The sequence below is a fragment of the Vombatus ursinus genome, unplaced genomic scaffold, assembly GCF_900497805.2.
Source record: "Vombatus ursinus unplaced genomic scaffold, bare-nosed wombat genome assembly UNPS02014814.1, whole genome shotgun sequence".
Lineage (NCBI taxonomy): Eukaryota > Metazoa > Chordata > Mammalia > Diprotodontia > Vombatidae > Vombatus > Vombatus ursinus.
The window spans coordinates 11,903,195-11,922,053 of record NW_020954592.1 but is presented as its reverse complement, the minus strand read 5'-3'; the positions used below and the strand labels follow the sequence as shown (position 1 = coordinate 11,922,053).

General features: G+C 38.3%; 1 protein-coding gene across 4 annotated transcripts in view; it reads left to right on the top strand.

The window, feature by feature from the left end:
* CTPS2 (CTP synthase 2) overlaps positions 1-18,859 on the top strand; it is a 132,590-nt gene that overhangs the window by 97,429 nt on the left and 16,302 nt on the right. For all 4 annotated transcript variants that reach the window (XM_027835387.1, XM_027835390.1, XM_027835388.1 and 1 more), the window contains exon 17: positions 11,463-11,607. In XM_027835387.1, the coding sequence (XP_027691188.1) occupies positions 11,463-11,607 (145 nt within the window). The remainder of the gene's footprint in view (positions 1-11,462; positions 11,608-18,859) is intronic.

The window sequence follows — 18,859 nt, the reverse complement described above, 5'->3', positions numbered from 1 at the left end:
TTAACCTGTGGTTATGACTGTAATACACTCCCTATAGCACTGTATTATTTTGGGCCTTCAATATTTACATTTAACTCTTGCTATTACCAGTATGGTTAAAAAAAATCATAAATGCATCTGGGAAACATAAAAGCAGCAATTCACTTAATTCCATAATTTTAACCAGTTCTCAGCAGGTGATGATATTCAGTTTTAAGGTAAAGAAAAGCCCTGAAGACTACAATTGAAGAATACACTCACTCTTCTAGAAGAATTGACAAAGCCCTGATTCTATTAAATCCATTTCTTTTGGGATTTACCTTTCCATTCTAAAAGGTACCAGAAACACTTAAAGTGAGACTTGGCCTTTATTTCATCTTGATGTCTGACTTACTACCACCTGAAAGGATGCCTTGTGGGAGGTGGGCCTGCAGTAATTTTTTGGGTTCTGTAAGAAGCTCTGTGAGTGTGGGTCCCATGATGGCTCAGCCATATGCTTGGTATGGCAGATGACATATACGAGGTGTTCTAAAACGTTGAAAATCCTTCATCATAGTAAAAGACAAGTCAGTCATACATTTTTCATCCCCAAAAATCTTTTCTTGGCAAGCTGAGCTTTTTGTGTGCATCAAACTAGCACAAACATATTTGACATCCAAAAAATTCTTTTCTGATAAAGCTTAACTCTAAGCTGCAAAGAATCTGAGATGTTGATCTTTTGCATTCTTGAATATTTGGCTTGAAATGAGTAATCTTTTTTTTTTTTGTTTTGTTTTTTTTTATTACTTACTACCTCTTCCTCTCTAGAATATTCTATACTAAAAGTATTATTCTTGCCTCAAAATTTTAGTTCCCGTTAAGTGGGAAAAAAAAAAAAAGATTTAGACCTTAGCTTAAAAATGATACATATTTCATGTACTCTGTAACTGAGTGGTGTAAAAGTCTTAAAAATTTAATAAAAATTCTACAAGCACATTGAAAGAAATAGAAATAGAAATTATAAGCTGATTGTTTTTGATAAGCTAATTACACTGCTGTGGTGTTTGGACTCTCATATTAACTGACATAACCAATCCTCATTCTTGTGGGATCACTGAGAAAGTCTTTTAAACTGAAATGTTATTAGTTTTTAATTCAATCTGTGTTGATTGCACAATGCAATAAGAGGTAATGGACAATACAATGGAAATAGAAGACATTGGCTTTTGCGCTTGAGAGTGACTAGGGAATAATATTAATAAAAATAGCTAACATTTGTATGAGAACTTTAAGGTTTATAAAGTGCTTTATACATATTGTCACTCTTGGTCCTTACAAGTTGGCGGATGGTACAGGTATAATTTGTATAATTTCAGTTGTTTCAATTGTGTCAGATTCATCATGACCCCATTTGGGGTTTTCTTGGCAAAAGATACTGGAATGGTATAATTATCCCCATTTTAATTTTATAGATGAGGAAACTGAGTCTAAGAGAGGTTAAGTGACTTGCTCATGGTTATACAGCTAGTAAGTGTGACAGGTAGGATGTCCCTTCTAATTCCAATGCAGCATTAAAAATTAATTTTTTGTTTTTGTTTTTTTTTGTACCGGACCTATCATTTCGCTACCAGTGCAGATCACTTCTTGCCCTGAAACATGTAGTCTTTTTAAAAGAAATTATTATTCATTTATTTTTAACATTCTTTTCTTTTAACATTTTGAGTTCCAAATTCTCTCCCTCCCTCCTCCCCCACAAGGAGGCAGCCAACAAGATACCAATTACACATGTGAAATACTGCAAAACATATTTTCATATTTGCCATATTTTTTTTAAATGCAAGAGAAATAAAGTGAGAAAATTATACATCAATTTCACTCAGAGTTCATCAGTTCTGTCTCTGGAGGTGTATGGCATTTTTTTCATCATGAGTCTTTGGGAATTATCTTAGATCATTGTGTTGATCAGAGTAGCCAAGTCTTTCACAGTTGATCATCATTCTAATATTGCTGTTACTATGCACAGTGATCTTCTCACTTCAGTTTCCATCAGTTAATAGAAGTCTTGTGTGTTTTTCTGAAACCACTCTCCTCATCATTTCTTAGAGCATAACAGTACTTTATCACAATCATGCCACAACTTGTTTAGCCATCCCCCAATTGATGAGCATCCTCTCAATTTCCAATTCTTTGCCACCACAAAAAGAGCTGCTATAAAATTTTTTGTACATAAAGGTCCTTTTCCTTTGATCTTTTTGGGATACAGACCTAGTAGTGGTATTGCTGGGTCAAAGGGTATGCATAGTATGTACACTTTTATACCTCTTAAGGATTAGTTCCAAATTGTTTTCTAGAGTGGTTGGACCAGTTCACTACTCTACCAGCAATTCATTAGTTTACCTGTTTTCCCCTCATCCCCTCCAGCATTGGGCTTGGATCCAGTTATCGTTTTTCTTTGAGACTTTGTTTGTTGCTATTTTCACATTGCCGTGTTCTTTTGAGTTTTTGGCTTGATCTTCCCTACCACTGTAGTAGCTTTTTATGATCACTTTTTTTTTGTTTTCTCATTTTTCCAGTCTATTTCTCAACTTTGAACTTTATGTTAAAGTTGGGCTCTGTTCATCTGTGAGTGTGGAGGCACTATTCCAAGCTTTAGCTATTCTTGTGCTGTTATTTTCAGGGCTAGTTCTGGGGGTCTGCCAGTTTTTGGTGTCTCCAAGGCAGTGTGATCTTGGGAGAGGTGTGATCGCTGCTCTCCTGGTTAGGGCTCTGGTCTTTACCAAGGAAACATCTCTGATCCCCCTGCAGCTGCACACGCTAGTGCTCCTCTTTTGGCACTGTGACCAGGGCCCCTGCTCCTTTGTTACTGACCGCCAGGGCTTCTGTCTGCTCTGGAACTGTGACCGAGAACTGCTTATGGGCAATAGAGTTGCCAATGAGTGCCAACTGTATCCAGTGCCCCCAAAGGGTCCTCTGTAATCTGCTTCTGACCAGTCATCTGACCCTTTTACGGTGTCTGGGCTGAGAGCTCTTGAAGCTGGTGCTGCTGCTGCTGCGGTTGACCCCATCGTGACATGTTTGGTCTCTAGACAGACCTCCACCAGACCTCCACCTTCGTGTTACAGACTTCTCCTGCCTGCCTCTTAGGTTTTTTTTAGGCTGGAAAAATATCTCACTTCGACTTTGTTGGCTCTGCTGCTCCAAAATATGTTTTGAGGCATTGTTTTAAAGTTGTTTGGAGAGGAATGTTAGCTGCTGGGTGGCTGCCCCTAATAATATATCATCTTGGCTCCGCCTGAAACGTGTTGCCTGTAGCACTGAGAGATTAAGCAGCTTACTGAGGGTTACGTAGCTTGTAAGCATCTAAGGTGGGATTTGAACCCAGGTCTTCCTGACTCCAAGTCTAATTCCCTTGGTTGGTTGGTTGTTGTCCTTCATTCTCAGAGAGGACCAAAGTGACATCACTATGCTAGGGTCAAGTTACAGTGTGTCCAACTGTGGCTGATGCCAATACAAGCTTGGAATATTCTATCACAGGTCGGGCACAAAGAGTCCTTGTGAACATTTGGGCATCTCACGTTTCTTTTGAGCTACTTCAGTTCTGCTTAGCTCATAGAGCATGGCATCTTCTTTGATGCAGGCACACCATGCTGGAGGTCCTTTGCCATTGTCTCCCATGTCATGCAATCAATTTCACAGTTCTTCAGAGAGACCTTGAGAGTGTCCTTGTGTCGCTTCTTCTGACCACCAAGTGAGTGTTTGCCACAAACACTCAAGGCAAGGCAAGGCCAATTCCCTATACAGTACATTACAATGACATAGTAAAAACAGGAATTATAAAGCACTCCTTCCATAAATCTGGGCTGTACTCTTCCACAAATGCAATGTCTATGGCAAGACTGGGTAGGCACAGAGTACAAAAGTACACAAGTAAGGACCACGACTGGCCAAGTCAACTCACCGCTCCTGGTACTGCCGGGCCTGGAAGTTTTCTTTCTTCATTGAGCCCTCTGCTGCCAGACTGGAATTGTTCTTCATTGGACATGGCATATTTGCTGAATGAATTCCCTGGGCTTACTCCTCAGTGGGTGTCCCTATTTTAAAAGACTGGATGAATTTATCAAACATATTTAAAAGAAAGCTAGCACATTAATGTTTGGTAAAAAAAAAAGTTTAAAAAGTTTAAGCTGTTCCCTCCAGAATAAAATATTAAATCCTCTAATGTTCAAAGCTTTTCATAATTGAGCCCACTCCTACCTTTCCAGTCTTCTTACCCCTTATTCTCCGACACATATTCTTTGATTCAGTGACATTCACTGGCCTCCTGGCAGTTCCATGAATGAGACATTCCATCTCTCAGCTTCGGGCATTTCTTCTAGTGGTCCCCCGTGCCTGGAGTGCTTTCCCTCCTCATCTCTACCAACTGGCTTCCTTGGCTTCCCTGGCTTATCTGGCTTCCTTCAAGTCCCAGATAAAATCCCATCTTCTCCCACAAACCTTTCCTGATAGCTCTTCCCACCATTATTTCCACCTTATCCCATATAGAGCTGGTTTGTACATAGCTGTTTGCATATTGTCTCTCCCATGCACTCCTTGAGAATAGGGATTGTCTTTTGCCTTTCTTTGAATTTTAGCACTTAGCATGGTGCCTGGCATATAGTATGGACTTAATAAATGTTTATTGAGTGGCTGATTGATTGATACTTCTGGATCAAGCTGTGAAATTTGTCTACCTAGAGGCAGCTAGGTGGCACAGTGGATAGAGTGCTACGTCTGGAGTCAGGAAGACCTGATTTAAAATTTGGCCTCAGATACTAATTAGCCATATGACCCTGAGCAAATCATTTAATCACTGTCTGCCTCAGTTTCCTCATCTGTAAAATAGGGATAATAATAGCACCTACCTCTCAGGGCTATTGTTAGGATCAAATAAAATTTGTACAATCAAATTTGTACAGGCACATAGGGGTGCTTAATAAATGCTTATTTCATTTCCCTCCTTCTTTGCATCAGGTCTGCTTTCCCATCTGCTAATAGGGAGAGACCAACTTGCCAGATGTTCATGTCCCATAGTGATAGAAACATGATGTTTAAAATTTCTCTAAGCATCCATTCTCATTCCAACTAGCCTTTTCAGTTTTTCTGTTTATGTTGTCAACATATTATATATTAAAATGCTTCAGTGAGAGCTAAACCTTCCTTCTCTCTTGAATGGATTCTGCCTTTTACTTTGTACCTATTGTCTGCCTTTCATCGTGATTTCTAAATTGGTACCCTAGAATTCAGGTTCTTAACTTGGTTTTCATGCACTTTAAAAAAATATATTTTGACAAAATTACAATATAATTGGCTTCTTTCATAATCCTTGTACAGTATTTTAATTTATGCATTTAAAAATGTTAATTTGAGAAAGATTCCATAGGCTGTGCCAGATTGCCAAAGGGGTACACAACACAAAAAAGGTTAGGAACCTGTCTTAAACCAGGAGAACATTGTACATAGTAACAACAATATTGTAATGTTGATCAGCTATGAAACACTTAGCTTCTCTGATCAAGACAGTGATCTACGACAATTCCAAAGGACTCATGATGAAAAATACTGTCCATTTTTGGAAAAGGGATGAGTGTGCCGAGAGGAGGAGGAGAAGATAATCATGTTTTAGACATGTTGACTTTGATATGCCAATAGGATACTCCATCTGAATGGACCAATAGGTATTTGGTGATAGAGGACTGGCATTCAAACAAAGAGACTGATAACTCTGAATGCAGATTGAAGCATTTTTTTTTCAATTTACTTTATTTAACTTTACTTTTTTTTTTGCAACATATTTTCAAATATGTTTTGTATGACTTCACATATATAATGGGTATCATACTGCTTGTCTTCTCGAGGGGTTTTTGGGAAAGAGATTGAGGGGAGGGAGAGAATTTGGAACTCTAAAAAAAGTTAAAAAATTAACAAACAATAAGGAAAATGAATCTTAAAAAAGAACACCATTCATAGCATTCAGTTTTTTTCTGAAGATTTAAATCAGTTTTATTTGATAGTTTCACCTATGATGAACCCTTACAAGGGTTGTTTTGAGGATCAAATGAGATGATATATGAAAAGTGCTTTGCAAACCTTTAAATACTGTATAAATGCTAATTATTATTATTATTAACATTTTTTGTTTGTCCAAACCTGGGATTTCATCTGCATAGGGAGTTCAGTGGTGAGGAAAAGTCCTCTTACCAGTGCAAATTAGCAACTGGTCTGCAGCTTATTCTCTTGGAGAGCTGCTGGGGGCACTAACTTGCTAAGGGTCACACAGCCTGTATGTGTTAGAGATAGGAGCGGAATTTAGGTCTTCCTGATTCTAAAGGTCTCCCTTTCCCCTCTATCCCATTGCTTCTCTTGAACCTTACTTTTAGGATAAATATTATCAACATTTGTCAGTCAGTCAGTAAGCATTTATTAAGTGACTGCTATGTCTTGTGCCCTTATCCCCCAGTAGACCCCCTCCCTCTTCGATAGATACAGTCCAGATCAACATATTGGGCTTATCTGAAAATGCACTTCTTATTATGCACCTATAATCTCTCACTTTTCTGCCTTTTCTTTCTTTTCTAGACTTTCACTCATCAGCCTTTATGGGTTTAGTTATGCTTTCTATATCGTTGACTCACATATATACACACATACATACCCACACATAAAATGCACACATGAACAAAATAAACAACATGTGTATACATGTCTATATAGACATACATGTATATATGCAGTATATACTTGTATGTAGATATATGCATACATATGTACATGCAGTCTCTTTGTTTGAATGCCAGTCCTCTATCACTAAATACCATTCAGATGGAGTATCCTAGTGGCGTATCAAAGTCAACGTGTCTAAAATAGAGTTGATTATCTTCTCCTCCTCCTCCTCTCAGCACACTCATCCCTTTTCCAAGCTTCCCTATTACCTTTGATGGCATCATTATGCTCCCATTGACCCAGGCTTGCATCCACAGTACCGTCTTCAACTCCTCTCTCTCATTCACTGTACGTTTCTGAACTGTTGCCACATCTCATCACTTGTGTCTCCTCAACATCTCTCAGTATGGGTCTGTTTTTCTCTATTCACACAGCTTCCACCCTGGTTCAGATTCTCATCACCTCATGCCTTCTACCAGTTGGTCTCCCTGACTCAAATCTTTTCCTTTTCCAATTTATTCTCTACACAGTTGTCAAAATAATTTTCCTACAGCGTTGGTCTAACCATGTTACCACTCGCCACTCAATGAACTCCAGTGATTTCCTGTTGACTCTAAAATAAGATATAAACTGTTTGGGGCTTTTAGTAAAGCTATTTATAATCTAGCCCCAACCCTACTTTTCAGCTTCATTATAGAACTTCCCTTCCCACATTCTGGGCAGCTAGGTGACACAGTGGTTGAAGTGCTGGGTCTGGAGTCAGGAAGGACTCATTTTCCTGAGTTCAAATTTGACTTTACTTACTAGCTGTGTCACCCTGGGCAAGTCATTTAACCCTTTTTGCCTTGGTTTCCTTATCTGGAAAATGAGCTCGAGAAGGAAATGACAAACCACTGCAGTATCTTTGCCAAGAAATGCCCAAATAGGGTCACAAAGAGTTGGACACAACTGAAAATGACTATACATCAACAAATCCCACATTCTACAGTTTAGCCGAACTGACTTTCTTGTCTGTTCCTCATACATGATAGCTGACATTTATATAGTGCTTACTATGTGCCAGGCACTGTGTTGAGCACTTTATGATGAATAATAATAACTAATGATAGCTGACATTTATATAGTGCTTACTATTTATAAGCATTTTACAATTATTATCTCATTTGATCCTTACAGCAATGCTGGGAGGCAAATAGCAGTAAAGTGACTTACCTAGGATCCACAGCTAGTAAGTGTTGGAAACCAGATTTGAACTCAGGTCTTCCTGACTCTAGACTCAGTCTTCTAGTCCACTGTGCCACCTAGTTGCCCCCATGCCCACACAACACTCATCTTCAGTCATCCATATCCCATCTCCATACCTTTGCATTAGCTATTCCCTATGCCTGGAATTCACTCCCTTCTCAACTCCACATCTTTTTCGTCCGTTAAGACCCAGCTTAAGCTCACTTTCTATACAAGGCCTTTTCTGATCCTTACAACTACTACTGTACTCCTTCCTTCAGCTTTTTAAAAAAATATATTTAAAAATTATATATATATATATATATATATATATATATATATATATTTACTTATATATGTATAATTCTGTTGTCTCTCTCCCCAACTCCCCAGGAGAAAGGAACCCTACTGCCTAGTAGTGTGCTTGGTGCAGTCAGTGCTTTATAAATGCTTGTTGATTGGTTCCTTGGAGACAGGAGACATCTTTCACCGTCATCCCATTGGTATCATGATTGGTCGTTGCTTTGACCAGAATTATGAAACTAACTTTGCTATTTAGCTGCTAATAGATGTAGTTCTTGATTTTGCATCTTGCAGGTCAGCTCACTGATAGATGCTATCCCCATTGCTTGGGAGAGAGGCAGGGGCATTGATTTAAGCTAATCATCTCTGTAGATTTTCTTAATTGAAGGTTCAGTTTTATTTTGGCATTTACCACTTTTATCAGAAGTATATATCTATAGAGATTTTTAAAATTTCACTTGAATTGGAAAGGAACTGAGAGCAACAGTGAGACACAGAAATTTTTTAAAGTAGACCAGGAAAGATATTTATTTTCATTAAAGAAAAATCCCCAGGAGTCTTTTGAGCTTTTCCACACAGACGTAGGCTAAGCATTTTATAAAAATCATTTGCCACATGTCACAGTTGTGCTAAAAGGGAATAGGCATTGGATCTAATATGAGGGTTCAATTCAAAACAAATAAGCAAAAACATTGTTTCAGAGGGTTTTTTTTCTCCTTTTGATTAAAGGAACATCATCAAAACTACCTTCTCCTTTCTTTACTCTCTTTTCTCATCATAGTGGTATCAGGGGAAATCAGTGGATAAATTTGTCTCCAAAATTGCTGTAAGTATACAGAACAGTGGTCCATTTATTCAGTCTATCTCTGGCTGTGATGAGACAGATTGCACTAATATTCCATAAAACAGTACCCACAACATTATTACTTTCTGATTCTTTCATGTAGCAACCCATCACTCCATGCTGAAATTTAAGGATTGTAACATACAACAAAAAAAATCTCTTAGTTATTTCTCCAAGTAAAATAACAAACTGCTTTGTAAGTTCTGGGTTACTTTTACCTTGGATTCCATAAACTATTTCTCTCCCTTCTTTCTCCCTCCCTGTCTCAAGCTCATCAATGTGGGGGAGCTCCTGATGTTGAAGGTCCCTCTACTAATGCAGACTGGCAACTTGTCAACAATTTATAGATTTAGAGAGTCACCCAGGGGCTCTGAGAGGTTAAGAGTGACTTGTAGTATAGCCTGCACATTTTAGGGGCAAGGTCTCCTAATTCTTTTTGCATTCAGTGGGTACCAGTGAAACTCTCTGGCTGTTCTCTTAAGTAGCTGCCAACACTCCCAGTTTTACATGTTGTGATCAGCAAACTCTTCTTTATAGATACTAAACTTTAGCTAAAAGAAGTATCCCTCTTTTTACAACTATGATGGTTTGTGAGGGAGATGAGGGAGAGCAAGAAGGGATGGGGAGAAAAAAAGAGGGAAACAGGGATATCCATCAATTGGGTAATGGCTAAATACGTTGTGGTATATGATTGTGATGGAATACTACTTTGCTGTAAGAAATGATGAGCTGGTTGATTTTAGAAAAAACATGGAAAGACTTGCATGAAATAATGAAGAGTGAAATGAACAGAATCGAGAGAATGTTGTATATAGTAACCGCGATATCATTTAAAGAATAACTGAACAACGAAGTTATTCTAAGTATCATAAATACTCAAATCAACTGCAAAGGACTTATGAAGGAAGATGCTATCCATCTTCAGAGAAAAAACTGATAAATAGGAGTTTGCATAGAATGGTTATTTATATGTATATGTGTGTATATATATATACACACACATATACGTTTATGTGTATATATACACACACATATATACATATACACACATCTATTTGGTCAAATGGTGGCCTTCTTTAGTGTAGGATGGAGAAAGAGAGATAGTTCAAAACATAAAATGTAACAAAAAATCAAATTAAATTTTTAAAAAGGGACAAATAAAGAAGGGATGGAGGAGGTAGTGTTTTATCTTAAATCTCTCATAGCATGGCATTTGTTCTCTCTGCTTGGAAGGCAGGTTTCTTTCTAGGAAAAAAAAATTCCGTCAAAGACAAAAAAACCCCCAAAACTTAAAAAAACTCTATAAAAATGATTATTGACCTTTAGTGTTGTAAAGGTTTCAGTATGTTCTACATAAATGTTCTCATCTGAGCTTTTCAATAATCCTGTAAAGTAGGTACTACAAATATCATTCCCATTTTACAGATGAGGAAACTCAGACTGTCAGAAATGGGATTTAAACGCAGGTCTTCCTGACTCTAATGCCAATACTCTATCTATCTACTATGTTACAATACCTTGCCCGAAAGCATCACAGTTATTAAAAAAAAACCGTGAGAGTAATAAGACTGAAATAAAGGTTTTTTTAAAAAAAATCTTTTAAAAAAGATTTGCTAATTATGCCATATAAATAAGAGCGTGGTGAAAGCTGCTTAACAGAATAGACAGAGAGCTCCACTGGTACCTGCTGAAGAAATTGGGACATTTCTCTGTAGAGGATTTATGGAATGCCGTGAATTAGAATCACACAGGATGAGAAGGAATGGATGGGTTGTGATCCACATGACAGAGTACTTACCTCAAATGAGGAAACTGAAGAATCATGAAACATATACCATCACTTAGGTTGTAGAGTTTGGAGAGTATGGAACCAGGGTGCTTTATAGGAGTTAAGAGTCCAACCCCATCGTGATGATTCTTAAGGAGGTTGAAGGAGGGGACAAGATTAATTATCACCATGCTATGTTCTTTGGGTCAGTCAGAATCTAGCTGAGCCCATGAGGTTCAGCACCATATTGGATAAATTCAAATCTTGTCCCAAAGTTAGGAGCTGGTCAAGAAACTTAGCATCAGTAAATGCCTCAAGGGATTCCTTAGCATGAGGAGTGATCTGGCCTTGGTCTGAAGGCCAAGACAATTCAGTGGAAATGGTGGTAAGCCAAACCATAAAGTTCTTCTGAAAAATGAGAAAGCAGAGTCCTACTGCCTTTCTGTTCTTTTGGCTTACATCACCGCAGCATTGCTAGTGTGTTTTGACACGTTGATTCCTTGGTTCTGTGTGCTGTTTCATCACTTGAAAAACTACTTAGAAAAATGATTTTGCTAAAATGTTTTAAATAAAATGGTGGTTGTTTCTTTGCTGGAGGGTAAAAACTTTAATTTAGTTTTAACATTTGCCTGAGCCTTAAATGTATTCTAACTCTTTTCATTTCAGATCATCCTTATTTTGTTGCTGTCCAATTCCATCCTGAATTTTCTTCTAGGCCAATGAAACCTTCTCCTCCATACCTGGGTCTATTGCTTGCAGCAACTGGTACACTCAGTGCCTATCTCCAGCAAGGCTGCAAACTGTCTCCAAGGTAACTTTTACAGTAGTGATACAATTGCTATTTCATTTCTAGAGCTTCCCCCCCCCTTAATATGTATAGAGCAGTCAGAAAACACTTGAATTTTTCTTTAGTGGAAGATACTAATATTAACAAATTAAAGGTTTTCTCTAATGCCTCATCATGGCACAGAGGTTATTATATGTGTTTTTTTCTGTCATATTTCCATATTAGCTGTCTTACAAAAAGTAAAAAAGGAAGGAGAAGAAGAAAAATAAAGAGGGTGACTACATTCTTGAAGGCCATGACTAGCACACAAGTTCTGACAGGTTCTCACGAGATGGAAGAAGATGGAGTACAAACTTGAATAGACTGTATGTTTATTTGAGGACCAACCTAGTTAAATATGAAGAGACTCAGCCAACTCACAGTGACCTTTTAAAAATGTGTGTGTATGTATGTGTGTGTGTGTGTTATAGTAGTTCTAGTGTGGTGCTTTATATATAGTACATAATATATATTTGCTAAATAAATATTGGGATATATCTAGGTAGTAGCAGATGGATTACAGTCTGTGTTGGTTATGCCCACATCAGCAAAATGACAGGTCCTTGAAATGTTACTACCATAGTATTTATAGCTTCTAACAGATTGATTTTTAGACTTGTCATTATGAAGTTATTTTCTTCTTCAAAATGACAAAAGTCAACTTTGGAGGGGTTGTGGAAAGACAGGAACATTAATGCATTGGTTGTGGAGCTGTGAATTAGAACAATCATTCTGGAAAGTAATATGCAAATGAAGAGACTAAAATGTCCATGCCCTTGACCTAGAGATTCCACTGCTAGGTCCCTAAGGAGGTCATTGGTAAAAAGAAAGGCTCCATATACACCCAAATGTTTATAGCCACCCTTTTTTGTGGTCACCAAGAATTGGGCACCAAATATATTTCTGTAGATTGGGGAATGACTAATAAGCTGTGGTAGTTGATGACAAATGGGAATGGAGAGCAGGTAGAACTCATTTTGCTTCTGTTTTTCTTACTAAAGGGATTGATTTTGGGACTGGAAGGGACAAATAGGAGGTTGATACCCATAATAATGAATAATGGCATGCTTATCCAATTTGCAAATGACATCAACCTGGGAGGGACCACTAACACTTTGGATTTCAGAGTCAGGAACCAGAAAGATCCTGACAGGCTATAACACTGGGCAAAATCTAATTAGTTGAATATAATGGATTGTTATGCTATGAGAAGTGATGAATATGATTAATACAGAAAACTGTGGGAAGACTTAGAAACTGATGCAAAGTGAAGTGAGCAGAGCCAAGAAAACAGTATACGTAATGACTATAAAACTGTAAATGGAAATCATTTGCCTCTTGTTTGTCATAATTTAAGAATGAGAGGGATCAAAGGGCCAGTCTCTAAATCAGTCTCTTCGGGGCATGTATCATTGGGGAGCTCTTGTATTCTGTCCCTTTTTTCCTTTGAAAATGCTGTATCAGCATTAAATCATTTCACTGCTTACAGAGGAAGGCGACAGCTCAGTTGGGAGAACTCAAAATACCTGGGACATTGACCAAGAGCCATGAATGGCAATGCACACAGCATCACAGAATTTCAGAATGGAGGATGTTGAGTGGATCCCTAGTCCGAGACCTGAAATGGAATTCTTCCTATAACATGTTCAGTCAGTGCTTATGAAACTTTTGCTTGAAGGGAAGCCCACCACCTTCAGAGGCAGCCCATCCATATTTGGGTAGCTCTACTGGTTGGGAAGTTATTTTTTTCTGTTTTTTTTTTTTTGTTGTTGTTTTGTTTTGTTTTTGTTTGTTTGTTTTTACTGACATCAAGCCTAGATTTGTCACTTTGCAACTCTCACCCATTGCTCCTAGATCTCCTATCTGGGGTCAAAAGTATCTCACCCTCCTTCCATTTGACAGTCCACATACTTGTGGACAGCAATTACATCTTCCTGGAGTGTTCTCTAGGTTAAACATTATGAATTCTTCCAACTGTTCCTCGTGTGGTATGAATTCAAGGCTCCCTCCTCAGGACGCTTTCCAGCTTGTCAATGCCCTAACATGTGTCGTCCAGAGCTAAGCACAGTGTTTCAGAGGTGGTCTTACTACAGCAGAATTATCACCTTCTTGTGCCTTCATGGTGGGCCTCTGTTAATTCAGCTTTGTCATGCTGCTCACTCACATTAAGCTTGTAATCTACGAAAATCCTCAGATCCTTTTTGAGATGACCTGTTGTCTAGTTGTGCCTTCCTCCTGTTATGGTTTTTTTTTTTTAAGCTAAATGTAATACTTTGAATTTATCCCTATTAAAATTCAGCTTGTTAGATTTTGCCCAAGTGTTACAACCTTCAGTATCTTTCTGGTTCCTGACTCTGGAATCTGAAGTGTTGGTGGTCTCTCCCAGGTTGATGTCATTTGCAAATTGGATAAGCATGCCATTATTCATTATTATGGATATTAACTCCCTTATTTGTCCTTTCTAGTCCAAAAATCAATCCCTTTGGCAAGGAAAACAAAAGCAAAGTGAATTTCACATGCTCTCTGTAGCCATTTGTCATAATCTTATCCACTCCAGACAGCAGTCCCATCCTTTCTTTGAATCTCCTCTTTACCTTGTTTTTACTTTTTAAAAAGTCCCAACTCATTTGTTATCTTTAGCTTTCTTCACCAAACTCTGAGATTCATCAAATCCTGAGGTTTAGTATTCCTTACAATGTTCTTATAGGACCATGCTTATGTTACATCCATAACAGACATAACAAAAATATGTGTGTATGTGTATATAAAATATATTATCATGTATATGTAATTAGTAGCATATTAATTATATAGTATATAATTAATGTAAATAATATGCTACACAAGCATGCATTATTAATAGCAATTGTTCATTAATAATATAACAATACAATATGATATAATATATGATATGATATGATGTCACCTATGTCAGAGAGTTGTGAGGATGAAGTGATTTACAATATTTAAAATGCTATATAAATGTTAGCTGTGATGATGATGTCACACATGATGATGGCATGTGTGTAACATCTGTTATCTGTCCTTGCTTTGATCTCCTGTAGATGGCAATTTGTAATCTAAGTTGGTAGGTATTTTCTGTGCATTCATTTTAGTCTCTTTAGACAACTCTCCTTTTGCATCAGAGTTATTTCTTTGTCCTTACAATTTCTTTTTTGAGAGCTTACCATCCCCCTGGATTGGAATTCTTTGATAGGATTTTAGTTCATGAGATTCTTTGTGTTTTAAGTATTTGTTGCTTTCCTAAAACCTAGGGAACACATCAGACTATTCCCAGCTTTCTTCTGTTCTGTCAAAAACTGAAGGAGAAAGGAGAAAGGTTACTTTCCTCATCACTTTCCCCCCAACAACCAGTTCCTCCCTGTGAGAGGAGAGAATCAGATCAAGAATACAATTTTCCCTTGTTGGTTCCTCCACTTTTTGAAGGAAGATTATTACAAAGGCAAGTCAAGAAATTATTAACTGCGCTACTTTTGACAGCATGAAAACTTAGCAGATACTAGATAACTGAAGTCTTCTTTTACTGTTGTACCATGCTTCTGGGTCGGTTTTGTGATCTGTTTGCCAAACACCTTATCCTCCTTCTGTCCAAATGGTCTGTAGTATACTCTGATGACAATATCACCTCTGTTTCTAACGCTATTGATCTTCACCAAAATATTTTTCTTCACATGTGTTTATCTTCTAAATATAAAATGCTGCTTTTCCCTTTCACTCACTTTTACTTATCCTGTTTCTTTTAAATAAAGTATACCCTTTCAGAACAATATTCTAATCTAACACAGTAAGTGTTATTGCATGACTGGGAACTGGGTATACAAAGATAAAATAGAAAACAGTCCTTCACCCCAGTGAGCTTACGTTGTTCAAGGAGTGTAGGTCTCATTCTAGGAAGCTTCAGTGGTGCCATTACGGTCAAATTTACTCCTCCATGTTAGGCTCTCTATTTCATCTTGTTTGTTAACTCTTCCTTCACTGCTTGGGGAGGGAGGGGTAGAAATCAGAATATATATATAATACCTGCTCGGTTCCAGATACTGTGCTAAGTGATTTTTACAAATATCTCATTTCGTCTTCACAATAACCTTGGGAGGTAGGTGCTATTATTATCCCTATTTTACAGTTGAGGAAACTAAGGCAGACAGAGGTTATGTGACTTGCCCAGGATCACACAGCTAGGTAAGTGTCTGAGGCTAGATTTGAACTCAGGTCTTCCTGACTCCAGACTCAGCTTGGCCCACGAATGGCCCCTAGAAGGAGTTAAGGAATTGAGCAGGAGGTGGTTGCATATTCCCTGGACCATACCCAGATGTTTGATTATAATACCAAGCTTTTATATAGCACTTTAAGATGTGCAAGGCACTTTACAAGTACTATGCCATTTTATTCCCACTACAACCCTAGGAGGGAGGTGCTGTTTCAGACATGTACAAATGAAAGGGGCTCATAGTCCTTTAGCTTTTTCCCTCCTTTAACTGCCATCATATGTTTTACGTGTTTTGTGTATTACCTGACTCATATATGGTGTGGATTATGCAGAGCACATCATTTCCTCATTTAACAAATTGAGAATTGGTCCAAGGTTTAGAGGTCATAATTTACTTTTATTTAGTACTTTGTTAAAAAAAAAAAGCTTTCCTCATAAAAACCCTATTGGAATAGGTAGGGAAGTCATTATTCCTATATCACAGAGGAAACTGAGGTTAAGAAGCAGCAGAATCGAAAGGAAAACCTAGCTCTCCTGACTCGTAGGCTTCTGTGCTTCACGGTGGTATTCTGTAGGATTGTGTTTGCTAAGAGCACGGTGGCTTTAGCAGCAGACTGGGAATTATAATGTGCTCTGCCATTGATCTCACACTGTTTGACATTGTGTAAATGGCTTGTTCCCTGCATAACTCACCTCCTTCTGTGTAAAAATAAGGTAAGGGAACTAACTTGCTTCATAGATTGGTTAGGAGGAATAATTCGTAAAAAAACAATCATCTGGTAATTTGCAAGTGCAAAGTCATATAGAAATGGTAAGTCTTAAATGGGTGTGGTGGGCAGTGTGTGGGCTGTCTGAGGCTTCTCTACATGAACAGGCAGGGGAAACCTAGCAATCTTTGCATAGGCCCCAGGACTTCTCAGAAAACCAGTTGCTTGCTGATGCCTCCCTCCCACATGCTCTTGGGAGGCTGCCCCCCCCCCCCCCCCCCCCCCCCCCCCCCCCCCCCCTGGGGGGGGGCCCCCCCCCCCCCCCCCCCCCGGGCAAACAAATTACTCTTTAGAACTCAGCTCAAAGACTGTACCTTGCATATAATGCAAGTAATGCCTAGTACACGTGCTGAGGTTCATGGATAAGGTTTCTTTCTTGGACCTTTTTGTTTGATTAAGGGAAACCCTAGGCAGCTAGGTGGCAGTAGATAGCCTGCTGGGCCTGGAGTCAGGAAGACTCATTTTCATGAGTTCAAATCTGGCCTTGGACAGTGATTATGTGACCCTAGGCAAATCACTTAATCCTGTTTGCCTCAGTTTCCTCATCTGTAAAATGAGCTGGAGAAGGAAATGGCAAACCACTTTAGTATCTTTGCTAAGAAAACCCCAAATGGGGTCATGAAGAGTCATACGTGACTGAAAACTTCATCAGCTAGACAAAAGATTTTCCACTGGAGAAGCAAATGGCAAACCAATCCAGTATCTTTGTCAACATCATGGACAGTATTAAAATGCATGACTTTGGAAGATGAGCCCCTCAGGTCAAGGACTTGATGTGCTATCACAAAGAGTCGGACATGACTGAATGACTACACAACAACACCACCACCAAGAAGCCATAGTACTTGGCAGCACTTATATAGAATTGTAAGGTTTGCAAAGTGCTTTTGATAGATTATCTCATTTGGTCTACAGTTTGACCCACTGCAATAAGTTATTCAAATAGGAACTTTACTGGTTTTTTTTTCCTTGAGGATATAATGCTTGGGAATGATCAGCTGTCATATCCAAGAGCTATATAGTTTTATTTATATATATCTATATCTATATGTATATATATCTATATCTATATCTGTATCTATATCTCCTTGCTAGTTCCCAAGATGAAGGGATTTTGGATGCACCCTTCACTCTGTGCCCTAGTCTTTATCTGGAATACTGGATTAATTTTACAGTCTTGGTGACTGGTGCCGCTAAAATGATCTGGGATAGGATTATGTATTCATATCTTTAAAATTTTTTTATTGATAACTTTGGTTTCTGCATCACCTTTATTTCCAAATATATCCCTCCCCCTACCCTATGAGAGACCCATCCCATGTAACAAAGAGTTAAAAAAAAAAGATTAAAAAAAAAGACCTCAGTAAAACTAATCAGTATGTCTACCAATTCTGACAGTGTGTGGCATGTTGCACAACCATAGCCCTCCACTTCTGCAAAGAAGGGAGAGACGTGTGTTTTCTCATCCTTTCTTCTGGGCCAAGTTTACTTGGAGCCCAGATTTCTAATAAACAATATCACAATCTGTGACTCAACCTGAAAACTTGAGATGAATGACTTCCCAGAATGGAGATCTGGTGATTCTCCACCATATTCAGAGATGTGCACAGTTTGATGTCTTTAAGCTGTGAACAGGGGAAGCCAGTAACTTTAGCTAAATAATCTGAGCCTGGAGGCTCTGATTCTGCCTGAAGAAAATCTTGTTGCTCAGTGCCTGAAAAGCTTTTAGACAGAAGAATGTCTTGGAGGTAGGAAGCTGATTAGCTGAATGCCCAGCTCTTCATTTATCTACAGAATGACTGCGGCTTAGAAGACTCATTTAGCTCAAAGTCAGTCAGGTGTGGCTGTTATAAAGGTATAATAAATCCCAGTAAGATAATCTTAGGCTAATATTTCTAGACACTTGATTTTTTCTACTTGTGCTGCATATAGTTGACAAAATGAGACACTATAATTAGTCAAGGAAAGGGTCTGGTGTTCAGACCGTTAAGAAACTGGATCCAGACATTTGATAGTATGATCTTTTGGGTTTTTTAAAAAATTTTTTCTTATAAACAAAAAATTTTTAATATTCTTTTAAAAAAAAATTTTAGTTCCATATTCTCTCTCCCTACCACATTCTCCTTTCCTCTCTCCCCTCCTCCCTCCCCTCCTCCTTCCTTGGGAAGGCAAGCAGTTCAATATAGATTATATATATCATGATCCTTTGTACCCCTTTCATTGACCCTCAAGCTAAGTGGCG